Source organism: Nymphalis io, chromosome 30, assembly GCF_905147045.1.
Source record: "Nymphalis io chromosome 30, ilAglIoxx1.1, whole genome shotgun sequence".
Taxonomy (NCBI): Eukaryota; Metazoa; Arthropoda; class Insecta; order Lepidoptera; family Nymphalidae; genus Nymphalis; species Nymphalis io.
This window is the reverse complement of record NC_065917.1, coordinates 1,358,493-1,376,045: the sequence shown is the minus strand read 5'-3', so window position 1 is coordinate 1,376,045 and position 17,553 is coordinate 1,358,493. Positions and strand designations below refer to the sequence as shown.

Here is a 17,553-nt window from a genome sequence, read left to right as displayed (position 1 = left end):
AACACGCCGTCTAAAAGATTGTCCTGTGACATTGTACCCAAGACGCTGGCACTATTGCCTCTCTGCACCGCTAGACTCAGCCTTTGGGCTAAATAAGCGCCAGCTCTTGGGTCACCAGAAGTGTGGACCAGTTTCTTAGAAATATCTTTTATGATTTTTTTGTATCGTACGACCATGGACCCATGGACCATGTTTCAAAACCCAGCCCCGCAAATTCATATTCATTGGATAAAACTGAATATTTACGGCGCTTGAGTATTTGAGCAGGTTTAGCGGCTGCACTGGCTTTACGAGACGTATTCTTGATATGAGTTACTGCCAGCGTATCTACGCAAGTTTCATCCCACACAAGAACACGTCTTATCGACCATGGCACCAATGTCGCTCCATCGGGTCTCTTGCCATCAGTGCAGTAACAGTACAGTAACAGCCTGATAATGTCCCACTGCTGGGCTAAGGCCTCCTCTCCCTTTTGAGGAGAAGGTTGTGGAGCTTATTCCACCACGCTGCTCCAATGCGGGTTGGTAGAATACACATGTGGCAGAATTTCAATGAAATGAGACACATACAGGTTTCCTCACGATGTTTCCCTTCACCGTTAAGCACGAGATGAATTATAATCACAAATATAATCTTGCCATCATCTCTGCATAATAAATATATTTAGGACTCGGTAAATTATTATGTTTTGTATTTTCTTTAATTGTTGATGAGAGAGATGTCTTTGTTTCGATTTTCTATATTTAGTGCACTATATAAAAACGTGAGAAATTCTTCCCACGCTTGAGTTGTATTTTCCGATGAAACTTTGGACACACACTGTGAAACAACGCCACTGACGCTCGAGCTCCTCTCGGGATATGTTTTATCAACCTGACTCCGTGTTTAAGGAGTGCGAGTCTTTTCCATATTGGTGTGTTGCTTAATGTCTCGTTATTCTCTGTCTTAAGATTAAAATGATTCGCTGACCTTAGTTTCTCATCTGGTTTAAAAATAATATTTAAGAAATATTTGTAGTCTAAAATATGTTTTTTAACCGGTTAGTTTAAAATTATAGTTATTTTACATATTTTTATATAAAATACTAATTATGAGTGACAGTTGTCAATCGTTAAGTTTTCTTTTCGCTTTATGAAATATTTATTAATCTTCTTAATCACTAATTGTAGGTAGATTAGATAAATTTGAAATAATAATAACAGCAATAAAGCCCAGTTTTAATTACTCTACCCCATAGGTGATAAACATTATAAATAATGCCTGGACGGTTTAACTAATTATTTCAATGGAACAGCTCTTATCTTTTTATATCATATAAATAACATATATACCGGTTTAGTCTAGCACACGCCGTAACGTGTCAAGCCAAGTTAAAGCTGACCCCCACATAACTCAAAAACAATTTCACATAAATATATTAAAGGATTTGCAATAGAAGCTTTCGCTCTGTGATAGAAGACCTAGTGGCCCCACCATTGATCACGGAGCGAGAAATGGAGATGGCCCTCGGCCGCTTGAGGACCAAAAACACGGCGCCGGGTCCGGACGGAGTTCCAGGGCGTGTTCTGTGCGATGCCCTGGAATACCTAGGTACAAGGCTTCGGGAGCTGTTCTGCGCAGCGGGCAGTTTCCGAAGCCTTGGAAGCAAGGGAAGTTGGTGCTCTTGCCAAAGGAGAGGCGGGCACCAGGCTCCTCTTCGGCATATAGGCCGATAGAGCTGCTGAACGAGACGGGCAAATTGTTTGAGAAAATTCTCGCAGCTCGTCTCGTTCAACACCTCGACCAGGCCGGTCCGGGTCTCTCGGAGGCTCAGTTCGGGTTCAGGGCGGGCCGTTCAACGATCGACGCCTTGAACGCCCTGAAGACTCGGACCACGGAAGCAGTGGCCGAGGGGCAAGTGGTCCTGGCGGTGTCGTTAGACGTTGCAAACGCCTTTAACAGTCTCCCATTCGAGACGATCAGAGAGGCACTCCGATACCAAGGGGTGCCGATCTATCTGAGGAGACTGTTGTACAGGACCAATCCAGGACAGGGAGGTCGTATGGGCAGGAGGCGACGGGAAGTTGGTCCGGCGTCGGGTAGGCTGCGGCGTTCCACAGGGGTCGGTCCTCGGCCCAATTCTGTGGAACGTCGGTTTTGATTGGCTTCTGAAGGCACCCGTCCTTCCCGGTATGGGGGTGTTCTGTTACGCGAACGACACCCTCATTACCGCGACGTGGCGGGACTTTTGGGAGGCGGCCCGCCTGGCCGAAGTTGGAACCACTTTGACCGTGGACCGAATGGAAATGCTGGGCCTGAGAGTCTCCATATCCAAAACGGAGGCTCTCCTCTTCCACGGTCCACGGAGAGGCCCCCATCGGGGGCAAGTATCACCGTCCACGGGACGGTGATCAAGGTGCAGGCCCAGATGAAGTATCTGGGCTTGATCCTGGACGGGCGATGGAGCTTCAGACAGCACTTCGTGCAACTCGGCCCGAAGCTCATCAACACAGCTGCCGCCTTGGGTCGCCTCCTACCCAACGTGGGAGGACCGGGATCGCTATGTCGGCGCCTCTATGCTGGCGTAGTGAGGTCGATGGCACTGTACGGTGCCCCGATATGGGTCGATGCGCTCACTGCTCACAACCGGGCCCTCCTGCAAAGGCCGCAGAGGGTCATAGCGGTAAGAGCGATAAGAGGGTATCGTACGGTGTCTTGGACAGCGGCGACGCTCCTCGCGGGCGATCCGCCCTGGGAACTCCAGGCGGAGGTGCTCGCAGAAGTGTACCGCTTCCGGGCCGAGGCGAGAAACCGCGGCGACCGTCCAGGGTCGGCGGATGTTGGGCGGATCAGGGCTCTAGCCCAGCAAGCCCTGATAGCCCGATGGGAGGAAGATCTGAGGTCCCCCACAGCGGGCCTGGCGACAGTGGAGGCGGTACGTCCCCACTTAAATCGCTGGCTCAAAAGAAAACGAGGCACGCTCTCGTTTAGGTTAACGCAGGTACTTACCGGACACGGCTGCTTCGGTAAGTACCTTCACAAGATAGCACGGCGGGAAATGTCACCTTCCTGCCACGAGTGTGGTGCGCCAACCGACACGGCGCAACACACCCTGACGGAGTGTGCCGCGTGGGGGCCCCAGAGGCTTTCTCTGGCGGCAGTTGTCAGCGGAGACCTCTCCTTGCCGAGCATCATCAACGCGATGCTCGGAAGCGATGAGTGTTGGTCGGAAATGGTCTCCTTCTGTGAAAATGTAATGTCGCAGAAGGAGGCCGCGGAGCGGGAAGAGGACGCCGCTGCAAACCTGCTCCGCCGAAGAAGACTGGGGAGAAGAATGAGGCGCTATGCGCACCTTCTCCCTCCGCCGCAATAGGCGTCGCTGGGACTAGGGGGTTCTCAGTACCCTGGTAATCCCCATAGAGAATGGAGGCCTGCATACGCAGGCCACCCGTTAGAGCGTCGCGGTAGCATGCGCAAGCGATCCCGTGGCGCTCCTCGTTATGACGGAAAGGGTACCGCTGGTTTTTTAGTGGGTATTCCGTTGTTCGGGGCGCACTCGGCGCCTCGGACATCGGCGAGCCCCACATACCCCCCCACTGTTCCCGTGGGGGAAACGCATAATGCGTTTTTCCAGCGTAAAAAAAAAAAAAGTTCTAAATTAATAAGCTATAAGTTATTATTTTATTCTTCCGAAAATTTGTCCTTGCTGGTAGAAACTAGCCATCGAACATAGGGCGCTTCCATGACTGTTTTAGTAAGTACTTAATAATTATTCGTATATGAGAACTAGCCAAGTCAGACCTTAGGCTTCAATATATTATCCTAAGTTATAAGAAGAAATTATATTTTAAGTTGTTACAAAATACTTTGTTGTTATAAATAACCTTCAGGACTGACCATTAGATCTCACTTCTTTTGTCGTTGAAATCAACAACCAATTTGATATCAAAAATTATCGTCCTATTTCGAAATTAAGTTCAATTCCAAAACTTTTTGAACGTATAATTTATGACAAAATCTTTCCAAGCATACGTCCCATAATTATTGACCAGCAGCATGGATTTATTAACAAGAAATCAACTGAAACTAATTTGTGTGAATTCACTGACTATGTTTTGACTGCAATGGACAAAGGATATCAGGTGGACGTTGTGTACACCGATTACTCCAAAGCGTTTGACAAAATCTCTCATTCTATCTTAATAGCAAAAATGGAGTTCATCGGTGTACATGGTGACCTCCTTAGATGGATCAAGTCATATTTATTGAATAGAAGTCAAGCCGTTACTGTGAAAGGATATTGCTCATCTTTTCTACCAGTTCCATCTGGAGTCCCTCAAGGCTCACATCTTGGACCACTGTTTTTTAATATATATATAAATGATGTTGTTTCGGTATTTGCATCTTCTAAATTTCTATTATATGCTGATGATACAAAAACTTATAAAATTATTAAGAGTGTTGATGATTGTATTAGTCTGCAAAAAGATTTGAACTTACTTAGCGATTATTGTACTACCAATTCGCTGTTTTTGAATATAAAGAAATGTAATTGTATAACATATACCAGAAAAAGAAAAGTGATCATTTACAACTACCGATTTAAGGAAGATGATATAAAACGTGTATCAGTGGTCAAAGATCTTGGAATAACACTCGATTCTAAACTTCTTTTCGATGAACACATAAATTCCATAACTTCTAAAGCGTTTCGTATGCTAGGATTTGTGCTGAGGATTTCCAGAGAGTTTAAGCGTGTTTCAACTTTTGCTCTTTTATATAAATCATTTGTGAGACCTATTCTAGAATACGCTTGCACTGTCTGGAATCCACGGTATAGTAAATATATAGAATTCATCGAAAATATTCAGGAAAAGTTTTTAAAATATTTAAAATTTTCGTCTATAAATAATTTGAATCAAATAGAAAAGATACCGACAACTGAACAGAGACGACTTGAACGTGATATGGTGTTTATATATAAATTGATCCACAACATATTTGATTCCCCTTATCTCCTTTCTAAAATAAATATCAAGTGTCCTCGCCCTGGTAGTCGCAATAAATCTATTTTTGATTTTCCATTGACAAAGACTAAATATGCAGCAAATGCATTTATTAATAGATCATCTAAACAGTACAATAAAACATTTATTGAATGTGATATATTTCATCTCTCCCTTAAAAAATTCAAACTGCAAGTAAAAGAAATATTATACTCTCAAGAGCCTTAATTTACTCATGCATTTTTAATTAATTAATTATAAATTGATTATTTATTATTAAATTATGTTTTCTTGATTTAAAAATTAAATTTATATTAAATTAAATTATATAAATGAATTATATAATTTCATGCACCTATTAAATATAAAAAATGTCTTGTTTTGTAATTACTTATGATTAATTTATAAATGGAAACTGTTTTGGTTTATGAATTGTTTTATATTTTTTATTTTATTGTAATTATTTCACTGTTTGTTTCCTGTACACTAAATAAATAAATAAAGGCATATATCATAATATTGAACTTTGATCTCATTCGACATTTATGTTTTCGATGGGATAGTTTTTTCAGTTGGGCATTACAAAGAAATTGTCACCTCATTTTTAGTAAAATATATACTTTTATTTTGTATGATCATAATTTTTATACATAAGAATTATTTACATCGACACTTTATAAAAATAGAAAAATTTTATAAAAATAGACTAAATAAATTTGCATTGTGGCCAGTATGTTAACATTAAGGGCATTTATATAAATTTAAAAAAAAACCGCCGATTTTTTTTGGCCGGTTCTTCTTAGGTGTTTATTTCCGAACCGGTAGTAGATTTATGACAATCAATAAGTAAGTGTAACGGTTCTATATTAAATAAAATTACTGACGGTAGAGCTTTGTGCAAGCTCGTCTGGGTAGGTACCACCCACTCATCAGATATTCTACCGCAAAACAGCAGTACTTGATATTATTGTGTTCCGGTTTGAAGGGTGAATGAGCCAGTGTAATTACAGGCACAAGGGACATAACATTTTAGTTCCCAAGGTTGGTGGCGCATTGGTGATGTAAGCGATGGTTAACATTTCTTACAATGCCAATGTCTATGGGCGTTGGTGACCACTTACCATCAGGTGGCCCATATGCTCGTACGCCTTCCTATACTATATAAAAAAAATAAAGATTTTTAACTGAGACTTGTATTTATTTAATTATATGAACCAAAGGTTTAATTATTTTTAATTTATTTATATAATAAAACCACTAACAGAATTACATGTTTATTGATTTAACAAAGAAATAGTCTTGGATAATTAAATTTAATATATCTACAATTTTCACAATATATAGCTTTAGTGTTACCGATTATTAAAATACCCTGAGCTCATTTCTGTTGTTTTTGTCATAATTTTCAGTCTCCATGAATCTGAAAAAAAAAACTTTATAGTTATTTTATTAAACAAATAATTTAATTTAATTTTAAATTCAATGATAAATATACACAACAACAAATAATTAATTTTTATCTAATTGTCTGTCGGCATTATGCTTTTAGAATCTTGATAATTGTAATATTACTTTCAGATAGCGGACACATTCCTTAGCTGAGGAAATTAAATACAATGAATGTTCTCAAAATATCCTTATTTTATTTTATTTAAAATAGGTTGGCAGACAAATCGACTGCCTGATGGGAAATGGTTAGCAACACCCTTAGACATAGACACTGTTAAAAATATGAGCCATCACTTACATAGCCAATGTGCCACCAGCTTTAGGAATTAAGATGTTACGTCCCTTGTGCCCGTAGTTACATCGTCTTACTTAATGTTCAAACTGGATCACAACAATATGAAGTATTGCTGTTTGGCGATAGAACATGACGAGTGGGTGGCACCTATCCAGACGGGTTTACACAATCATCAACTAAATACATTGTACTCACAGCTTCAGCTATATCGATCCAATCCATAGCTCTAACTAAATTATCATTTTTAGATGGCTTCTTATCCCAATTCCAGTATAATAGTTCTTTAAATCCACCGGCAACCTGAAATTATTACAAAATATAAATAAATTTGGACGTTCTACTTGTCGGCACAATTGGCAAAAAACTCTCCTGCCTGAGCTCTGTCTGGTTGTGTCCAATTTATATATGATTTTTTTTAAAGTATAATATATAACTGCCATTCAATTAAAGAAAGAAGCAATATGATGTATAAATCTGCGAAACAAAAAAATTAACCACATAATTCACACCTGAAATTTCCGCTCAGCATCTTCAGAGAGTGGTCTTTTTGCTTCGGTAAGTATAACTGCTTTATAACCATCTGGCAATTTCATTTTGATGCCATCCAGATTGTGACCACGGAATGTTGCTGATAATTCTGTTATAAATAAAATATTTAAGTGTTATTTTTTCAGTTTATTTGGTTTGAATTACAGACTAGTACAAACAGTTTATAGATAATTATCTATAAACTAATGTAATCGTAATTTTTTTCATATATGTTATGAGTTTTATTGCAAAATAATTTAAAGATACTATTTAATTCAAACTTATTGTTACCTTCTTCATTTTCTGTAATATATGGCTCAAAATATTTCTTTACATTAGCAGGACCATCTTCTTCAATTTTACAAGGTATATAATGAGCGCGTTGCTCGAAAACTTGTTGATTTGCAGTTTTATTTAAATTATTTTCAACTTGTATCGACATTTTAATATTAATATAGTAGTCAATAAATATTAGATGTCGATTGCCTTTGCCGCTTCCCGGCAAATTTATTATAAGCTTAAAAGTGACTTTGACAACTGACATTGACAAAATAATAGACTAATCTAATTCACCACAAACAAAAATTATATTTACCATTCGAGAAAAAAAAACAAATAATAATGTTTTTATCAAAATCTTACATTATATCCTTTTTTGTAGAGCTATCTAGACAAATTCTGAGACACACGATTAATTGTTTACAATATTTTTTAAAATAATACTATAAAATAACCAACTTTTTCTATAACTTCAATTTGTTTTGTATTCAATTTATTGCAATGCTTCAACTTAAAAAAAATATTTTTTATAATATACTTCAATGAAACATTACTACTTTTGACTAAACTGATAACTTGAATAAAAAAAATATGGCTATAGTAACAAGTTGCCATAGCAAATATTATCGATTCAAAATTCGGAAAGTTATATTTATGTCAAAATATTTCATCAGACAAAGTGGGGATTTCAAAGATATTTCATAATATGCACAACAATTTCTTTATTGTGTAATTGTAACAGCTAAATTCTAACCGGGCGCGTTAAAGACATATCTCTCCTAAGTTACTGTCACAAAATCAATACTCGTAGTATTGTGCTTATTTCATTGTTGTTTGTACAGTTGAAAATATTATTGTTTTTGTTACGTCATTGTAAATAGTTTGGCAGCGGTTTTGCTTGTGTACAATTTGTTTATTCGCTTGAATCGTGTTGGTGAGAGCAATAGGTTTTATGTGACCTTGAACCCAGATCTAAACAGCTGTTAAGTGTAAGTACGTTTGAACTATTTTAAGAATATTTTGAAAATTTATGTTTTGGGTCTTGATTCTATTTAGAAAAAAAAAAAAATTGCTGTAATTATTTTGACAAGTTGCTTTTTTTAAATTACTATTATAATCAGGTTTTTGTTCAATTTTATGATTCATTTTTACAAAAGAAACTATTTATCGTTCTGTTAACCTTATAACCTTGAGTCTTATATATAGATTCTTTGTTTCTTACAATTAAATATGAAAGAAAATATTATTTATCATTGATTGAAGACAATTTGTTCTATTTCTGATTATTGTGTATGCATTCATGTGCTATTGAAATATTTTGAAGCTGTACACATTTCTCCTGTTGCTTTCTTAATATTTACAATATAAAAAATCTTTTACATTTTGACTGAGTGATAGATTATATAATGACTAAATCTTTGATATTTTTTTTTTATTTACACCTACTTTGTGATTGCATCACATTATTATCTTTTTTTTTTCATGGTGAAATAAAATTAGGCCATGAGTTAGTATGTTGTCACCTCTACATAATGATAGAATTTTTTTTTGTCATTATATTGCCTAGTTTGGAAATAAAAAGCCTTGTTTGTTATTACTTTAAAGGATAACCAACATAGTGGTTTTCCATGACTCATTAAGTCATTTTTTCTGTTTATTTCCATAATTTATATGTGTTTATCCTTATCCAGATCCCAGGCTATCTTTTATTTAAATTTTATTATGAGTTAACAAACACACTAGTTTCACATAAACAATATTAATATCAAAATACTTTATTCAACATTGAAGCATTACACTTGCTTATTGTTAGTCAAACAAGAAACTTCCACCGGTTCGAAAAAGTAACACACAGCCCTGTGTCGAACCAGTGAAAGAAACTCAGACTATTAGTCTATAAAGTAAATGGTAGTCTTTTTGTAATTAGCAACAAATATATTTTTATCAAGGCAGAATGTTTTGTACACAACTAGCATAGATACTGGTAAAAAAAATCTAATTTAGAAATAAATTCGAATGAAGTCTCTGGATCATTTCTTATAAAATAATATAACATTTACATATAAACATATTTTATAGTAAACATACAAAAAGATAACTTTTTAATTTATCTTTTTCTAATCTGTTATGACTAATAAAAACATTAAAATGCCTTATCGGTTATCTGTTGTGATTATTTTGATAATAAAATTTGTCATTCATGTTATGTTATTGTATTCAAAAGGAATGTTACTTATCTGTTCCCAAGTCACTTTCTGTGTGTTTTTTTAAATATATATATCGAGCAGGCATAGTGAAATACATATAACACTACCTTAAACAATAATGACTGTTTCAAACCTAAACAAGCACCAGTGAATTTTCATGTGATTAGTTTGCGTTTAAAAATATCGTGAGATAACCTGCATTTATAATTATCAAATTTCACTGAAATTCTGCCAAACAATCCACTGTGTATTATCCATAAATGTAGAAGAGACCTTAACCAGCCAGCTTTCTCGTACTTCCTAAAAATAACATGAAATAATTTTGAATTACATTGCTTGTTCGACTTTGTTACATAAAATGACATTTTCGGAACATCCAGAATAAATACAGAAATTGGCAATATACCACTTCAATAAAAAAAAAAACCAATGCCAGAAATGAAAATATGGTGTGTTGCCAAAACAATTTATAAAGCTTTTATTTTACAATAATATAATTATGAAATCGATTTTAAATATTTATTTGTTAAAATAAAACTTCAAAATATACAAGCGCTGTCCTGCAGTTTTATTCGCATTCTATCCAATTGAAGTTAAACAAAATGACACCCTGAATTCGAGCCTTTTATGAGACTAATTTGTTTATAAAAAAAGCAATGTGAATAAAACCTCGGGCGGAACTAATTTGAAGCCTAGCAGTATGGTATTTATATTTTATGACGAGCCGTTAAGCGTGGTTGGTAGGTTAACCTGCCTTTCACGCCGAAGGTTGTGGGTTCGATTCCCACCCAGGACAGACATTTGTGTGCATGAACATGTCTGTTTGTCCTGAGTCTGGGTGTAATTATCTATGTAAGTATGTATTTACAAAAGAAAAGTAGTATATGCAGTATATCAGTTGTCTGGTTTCCATGGCACAAGCTCTGCTTAATTTGGGATCAGATGGCCGTGTGTGAATAAAGTCCCAGGATATTATTATTATACATAGAGCTATACAATAAATATTAGTTGGCAGTTCTGTGGTCGTGTTATCGTATGTCTATTGTATGAGCAAATAAATATTCGCTTTCAATTTGAGTTCCAATTTTAAATTAAGGCTTAGTTTGTTTTAATTTTTGTTATTTTCAACGTTAGGTAGTAATTATTAATATAAAACAATATACTTATATTTAATTTCGTGTCGTTTCGTCTCGGTAGAATCCACACGTGAGTCCGATGAAATTATGCCACTTCTCTGTATCAGATTATATAGACTTTAGATAAAACAGTTCAGTGCCTTCTTCTCCTCCGTTAAAGGAATCTTTTTTTGAGCTTTAGTGTTATTCATAAAAAAAAATTAAAGAGTAGAAAAAATTACGGTCGAAATATGTAAATTCATATATGTCTACAGAACTTGTAGCCATGTAAGTATGTTTATAGATGTAGTAAGGGCTAGCTAATGTCGATAATATTAGTATATATGTTATTTTAAAGTTGCCGTCATGATTTTTTCTTTAATACAATGATTATAAGAAAAAACTATGACAGGTTTTTTTTTTTGACGTCAAAGAAAATGACGCCCTGAATTCGAGCATTTTACAAGATACAAAAAAAAAGACAAGTATCTACTGCTGCTTTTAGCTTTAAGGTCTTATATCCCTCTATGAAGGTTAGGAGCTGTCTCAGGTTACTGCATTACCCTCGTGGTTAGAAGCGCGTTATTATAAAGATTACTAACTCCGTAATATTTTAAGGGCTTAAATAAAATGTTTTTACGGAAGGACAGACAAAAAAAAATTACTTATTTTTGAGTCAGAAATCTTCGCAGTTTTACACAGAACACCTCACCAAAACTCATACACAATCGAATGATTAGTTCAAGAACGTTTACATAACGACAAACATACTTACAAACATTCCTTTTTATTTATTAATATGCTTAACATTATATGTTTATTAGTAGTTTTATTCAAAAATTAGAGCCGAGATGGCCCAATGGTAAGAACGCGTGAATCTTAACCGATGATCGTGGGTTCAAACCCGGGCAAGCACCACTGAATTTTCATGTGCTTAATTTGTAATTATAATTCATCTCTTGCTTTACGGTGAAGGAAAACGTCGTGAGGAAATCTGCATGTGTCTGATTACACTGAAATTCTGCCTCATGTGTATTCCACCCACCGGCATTGGAGCAGCGTGGTGGAATAAGCTGCAAACCTTCTCCTCAAAAAGAGGAGGGAGGCCTTTAGCCCAGCGGTGGGACATTCACAGGCTGTTACGGATTCAAAGCATGCTAATTTTATTTTTATCGTGTCAGTGAACTCTATTTAAATTTATTTATAATAAGAAAATTCACGATTGTCACGTTTAGAGTCTAAATTTAAAGAGGGTGACACTGCGAAGTACATCTATTTATATAATAATAGTTTTCGCCCACAGTTTGACCCATGTTTGAGGGACTGAGACAGATGTATGTCCTTTGTCCTTTTCTGTTACAATGTCAACATTTTTTCATGATTTGATGACATTTCGGTCATGATAATCGGTCGAGAAGTTAAAACGTAAAATCGTAACAAAGAAACAAACACACTTTCACATTCATAATATTAGTAAGGATTCTTTTGACCCTGTTGGTCTAGAAGCGATATATAAGGCCGCTGATCTCGAGGTCCTCAGTTCAATCCCCGGGTGGGGCTGATAGAAAGTTATTGGGTTATTCTTTTGAAAATTCTCAATAGCAGCTCGGAGTTTGGATGTTAGATGTGTGTTCATACCCGTGCATCGGAAAGCACGTAAAGCCGTTGGTCAAGCGCTTGGACTCCCTTCGGTTGTTGTTGTATTGTTGAAACGTAAGCAATGAAGTTCTGAACAAAAATATCATCTATACTTAATATTATAAATGCGAAAGTAACTGTATGTCTGTTACACTTTCACGGCTTAACCACCCCCCTATAACACGCGTGCGAAACTGCGAGTGTTAACTAGTATTCTAAAAGCAAAACAAAAATAAGCTTAATAAACATAACTAAATCTAAAAGTATAAGTAAGACATTCTAAAATAATTGTCTAACCATAAATCAATAAAATAACAAAATAAAAAGCAAAAATCCACGCGAGTCTTGGTTCCAAAATGTCTTATAACATTCTAATCGCGCGCGGATTATACATATTTCTTCCATTTGTTTAATATTTAAATTTCATTATTGACGGGCCGGTTGGCGTGGTTGGTAGACACTTACCTTTAACGCCGAAGGTTGTGGGTTCGATCCCACCCAGGACAGACATTTGTCTGAACATGTCTGATTGTCCTGAGTCTGGGTGTAATTATCTATATAAGTATGTATTTACAAAAGAAAAGTAGTATATGTAGTATATCAGTTTTCTGATTTCCGTAGTACGAGCTCTGCTTAGTTTGGGATCAGATGGCCGTGTGTGAATAATGTCCTAGGATATTATTATTATTCGAACAATAATGGGTAATCTAATTTTTCAGACAAAAATGGACTCGTTCTTCAGCCTCTTCGATCCGTCAGATAGCAATACGAACAGACAGAATAATAAGAAAAAACATAAAAACGATCAAGAGAACGGCAGGAAGAACCCAGACGCACCCAAGGGTATGAACAAACCTTTGTATATATGTAATAAGTTTATTTATTGAAATTAAAACTAAAGTCGTTGCTCTGTTAAGCGAAATTTATTCTTTTTTATATCATATCACAAATTACTTCTTCAAACAAAGTATGAGTACAAATTATATTTACTAACCCGTAAAAAGAAACAACATTAAAAGCTATTGCTTCAAATATTTTTTTACAATCTGAATTGTTCCTTTTTTTTAAAAAACGTCGTTAACTTTTTATTATATTAAGCCAGTGTGAATTTCTCTAATTATAGAATGACACATGACATAATGCAAAGTGTTGCCACAATAGATAATACTTGGACGTATTAAGTCGAAGTTAATGCACGTGCAATTTAAATTTAATGAAGAGCCCAAAGAGCTTCATTTACATATATATAACAGACTGGCATATAAACGCACAGCCCAAACTACTGCGACATGAAAATTTGCATACGGGTTCCTTTTACGCAATAGGTTAGCACTTAGGAAGGATTTTTAAAAAATTTAACCCCTAAGGTGATACAGGGGATGAAAGTCCGTTTAATAACCCTATATTTTTGAAAACAAAAGATTAAATTATGACGCGTGCGTAGCCACGGGTAAAGCACTAGTAATTTATAGCAAGGGCTTTGCGCAAGCCCGTCTGAATAGGTACCATCCATTTAGTTATTCGCTAAACAGCAATACTACTATTAATAATGCAATAGTATTGTTGCGTTCAGGTTTGGAGGGCAAGTGAGCCAGAACTTCAGGCACAAGGGACATAACATCTTTGTTCCTAAGTTTGTGGCGCATTGGCGATTTAAGGAACGGTTAATATTTCTTACAATGCTGTCCCTAATAGGTGGGACCATTTGCCTATTTAAAAAAAAAACATCTCGATGTATATAGACTTATATAGTCTGTTTGCTAATTCAAGTATGGTTTTCTATTCAAGTTCTTTATGTGAAACAGGAAGGCGGAGAGGTCGGCGTTCCCAGGGGAAGAATGAAACGCTTCCAGAGGAATCTTCGTTTTTGTGTGAACCGGATCTCAGCACTGAGATACTAGTTAAGGATTACAGCTACATTGAGAACTACATCGAAGTGAATAAGAGAGATGAAGGTTAGTTATTATTACTCTAGAATAATTGGTTGCTTATCAAATGACTGGTGGTAGGGTGAGCCAGTGTAATTACAAGCACAAGGCACATAACATCTTAGCTCCCAAGGTTGGTTGCGCATTGGCGATGTAAGCGATTGTTAACATTTTTTACAATGGCTGTGGGTCGGTGACCACTTACCATCAGGGAGCCCATATGCACGTCCGCCTACGTGTTCTATAAAAAGAAGCGTTATGTTAGATTCTACTGGAAAGAACCGGCAATAAACTCAGTAGATAGCCATCTTAAGAAATATTAATGGTTCTTCTGAGCCATTTCGGCACGATGACTTTGACAAGGCTGACTCGCCTGAAGAAACTGATATGAGTGATAATGTTTTAATACATCGCCAATGCCCAAGAAATAGTTAAATTCGTTATATAAATTATAATTGTTGCATTTCAGATACAAAAGGGGACGAGAAGAAACCACGCAGAAGGAACTCGGGCAGGAAGAACAGAAGGAAGAAGAACAAAGTATCGCCAGCGAAGGACGTCCTAACAACAGCATGGCAGAGTTCATCACAAGAAGTACCGGAACCGTTGAATAATCAATCGTCGATACCAAAGGTCTGTGACGAGAAAATCGGGAAGAACGTCAACGATTTGAAATCGGAAGACGATTTTAAGAAGACGAAGAGGAAACCGACCAATGATGATGAGGATGCAACGAGAAGTGGGACAAAGTTTGCCGATAGAGTGTACAATGTCATCGATAAGTTGGAGAAGGTCAGGATCAAGGACGATATGTATTTAGCTGGTGATTTCAATTCCGAGGACTTGGAGAGTGACTTCTTCTACAGCTCTGATGATATGGAAGACTTCTGCGATGATACGTAAGTGATGTTTTTTGTTAATTAAAAAAAAGTATTATAATTTATGTGTTGTAAAGTAGTAAAGTAAAGTAACAGCCTGTGTATGTCCCACTGCTGGGCTAAGATCTCCTCTCCCTTTTTGAGGAGAAGGTATGGAGCTTGTTCCACCTCGCTGCTCCAATGCGGATTGGTGGAATACACATGTGGCAAAATTTCAGTGAAATTAGACACATGCAGGTTTCCTCACGATGTTTTCCTTCACCGTAAAGCACGAGATGAATTATAATGACAAATTAAGCACATGAAAATTCAGTGGTGCTTGCCCGGGCTTGAACCCACGATCATCGTTCAAGATTCACGCGTTCTTACCACTAGACCATCTCATCTCTTATGTGTTGTAATTTTGGGTAATTATACGTTTTTTCTTAAGGCTTTGCTTGCTTTCCACGGTATGGAAGAGCAAGAAAACATAACATATCTATTCGCTTCACCCGGGATTTCAATCAAGGCTTTATATTTAAGCTCATTAACTAACATGAGTGCACAAGTGTGTGCACAAACACAGGTGCACTCTCTATTCCCTAACTCTCATAATCCGATGGGACGGCAATCCGACACGACCGGAAAGAATTCAGGCGCAAGAACAACGGCTTTACGTGCTTTCCGAGGCATGGGAGTGCCCACACTTCCGACTTCCAGACTCTACCAATAACTTTTTTTACATCTAGCCAACCACGCATTACAATTGTAAGTGTATATAACATTCGTAGGTTATCGCGTAAACATGATTTATAAAGCAATAATAAGAATATCACCCGTTACCCAACACTATGATAAAGAACGAGCCGGTTGGCGTGGTTGGTAGAACACTTGCCTTTCACGCCGAAGGTTGTGGGTTCGATTCCCACCCAGGACAGACATTGGTGTGCACAAACATGTCTGTGTGTCCTGAGTCTGGGTTTAATTATCTATATAAGTATGTATTTACAAAAGAAAAGTAGTATATGTAGTATATCAGTTGTCTGGTTTCCATAGCACAAGCTTTGTACAAGCTTAATTTGGGATCAGATGGCCGTGTGTGAAAAATGTCCCAGGATATTATTATTATTATTATAACAATGAACTAACCGACATAAAATAAACAATTAGATTTTTTTTTAACTTAAATCATATTATACAAAGGAATAAAATTTGTTTTTTTGCGTGTCTGTTTGTAATGGATAAACTCAAAAACTACGTAACCGGTTTTAGAAATTCTTTCATCTACAGAAAGCTTCATTATCAGCGTGTAACATAGGCTATATTTTAATTTGAAAATAATTTTAGATTCCTACGAATATTGCAATAATGTAACCAAAGGTATCAAGAATTCTCCTATAAAATATCTGTAAATATCCGAGTTGAATCATTGATCTTAATGATCACTGATTCAACTCGGGCGAAGACGGGACCGGGAGTTATGTATGTTTATATAATGTCCCACTGCTGAGCTAAGGGCTCCTCTCCCTTTGAGGAGAAGGCTAGGAGCTTATTCCACCACGCTGCTCCAATGCCCGTTGGTAGAATGCACATGTGGCAGAATTTCAATGAAATTAGACACATGCAGGTTTCCTCACGATGTTTTCCTTCACCGTCAAGCATGAGATGAATTATAATGACAAATTAAGCACATGAAAATTCAGTGATGCTTGCCCGGGCTTGAACCCACGATCATCGTTCAAGATTCACGCGTTCTTACCACTAGACCATCTCATCTCTTATGTGTTGTAATTTTGGGTAATTATACGTTTTTTCTTAAGGCTTTGCTTGCTTTCCACGGTATGGAAGAGCAAGAAAACATAACATATCTATTCGCTTCACCCGGGATTTCAATCAAGGCTTTATATTTAAGCTCATTAACTAACATCTAGATTAAAAGAGTCAATTAGTTTCAGAGATGTAGAATTAGGATTACAGTGTTAATGTACCAGAAGATCATAAACAGTGAGTCGGTCTCACCGAACGATTAGATTAAAAGAGTCAATTAGTTTCAGCTAGGATTACAATGTTAATGTACCAGGAGATCATAAACAGTGAGACGGTCTCTTCGAACGATTAGATTCAATCAATCAATCAACAGCCAATCGTTGTCCACTGCTGAACATAGGCCTCTCCCAAGGTGCGCCAAAGCTCCCTGTCCTCCGCCTTCCGCATCCAATTGGTGCCCGCCACCTTCTTAAGGTCGTCGGTCCACCTGGCTGGAGGGCGCCCT

At 36.8% G+C, this 17,553-nt stretch overlaps 3 protein-coding genes across 3 annotated transcripts in view; 1 reads left to right on the top strand and 2 right to left on the bottom strand.

Annotated features, from left to right (window-relative positions):
* LOC126779896 (catenin alpha) overlaps positions 1–17,553 on the bottom strand; it is a 400,158-nt gene that overhangs the window by 249,872 nt on the left and 132,733 nt on the right. The window lies entirely within an intron of this gene.
* Positions 6,244–7,776, bottom strand: LOC126780148 (ribonuclease H2 subunit C). The gene is made up of 4 exons (XM_050504420.1): positions 7,549–7,776; positions 7,239–7,366; positions 6,925–7,029; positions 6,244–6,405 (listed from the first exon to the last, which is right to left on the bottom strand). Exons 1-4 carry the CDS (start codon positions 7,697–7,699, stop codon positions 6,391–6,393), a joined length of 399 nt encoding a protein of 132 aa, XP_050360377.1. The 5' UTR covers positions 7,700–7,776; the 3' UTR covers positions 6,244–6,390.
* LOC126779900 (GTP-binding protein 2-like) overlaps positions 8,197–17,553 on the top strand; it is a 31,182-nt gene continuing 21,825 nt past the window's right edge. The window contains exons 1-4 of the mRNA XM_050504074.1: positions 8,197–8,525; positions 13,216–13,339; positions 14,302–14,451; positions 14,894–15,323. Coding sequence (XP_050360031.1) covers positions 13,222–13,339; positions 14,302–14,451; positions 14,894–15,323 — 698 coding nt within the window. The 5' untranslated portion in view covers positions 8,197–8,525; positions 13,216–13,221. The remainder of the gene's footprint in view (positions 8,526–13,215; positions 13,340–14,301; positions 14,452–14,893; positions 15,324–17,553) is intronic.

Excerpts from the sequence above, each read along its gene's own strand:
- LOC126780148 (XM_050504420.1), bottom strand. The coding sequence starts at position 7,699 with ATGTCGATACAAGTTGAAAATAATTTAAATAAAACTGCAAATCAACAA. Across the intron at positions 7,367-7,548 it reads TATTACAGAAAATGAAGAAG|AATTATCAGCAACATTCCGT; the intron begins GTAACAATAAGT and ends TATTTATAACAG. Across the intron at positions 7,030-7,238 it reads ATGCTGAGCGGAAATTTCAG|GTTGCCGGTGGATTTAAAGA; the intron begins GTGTGAATTATG and ends TAATAATTTCAG.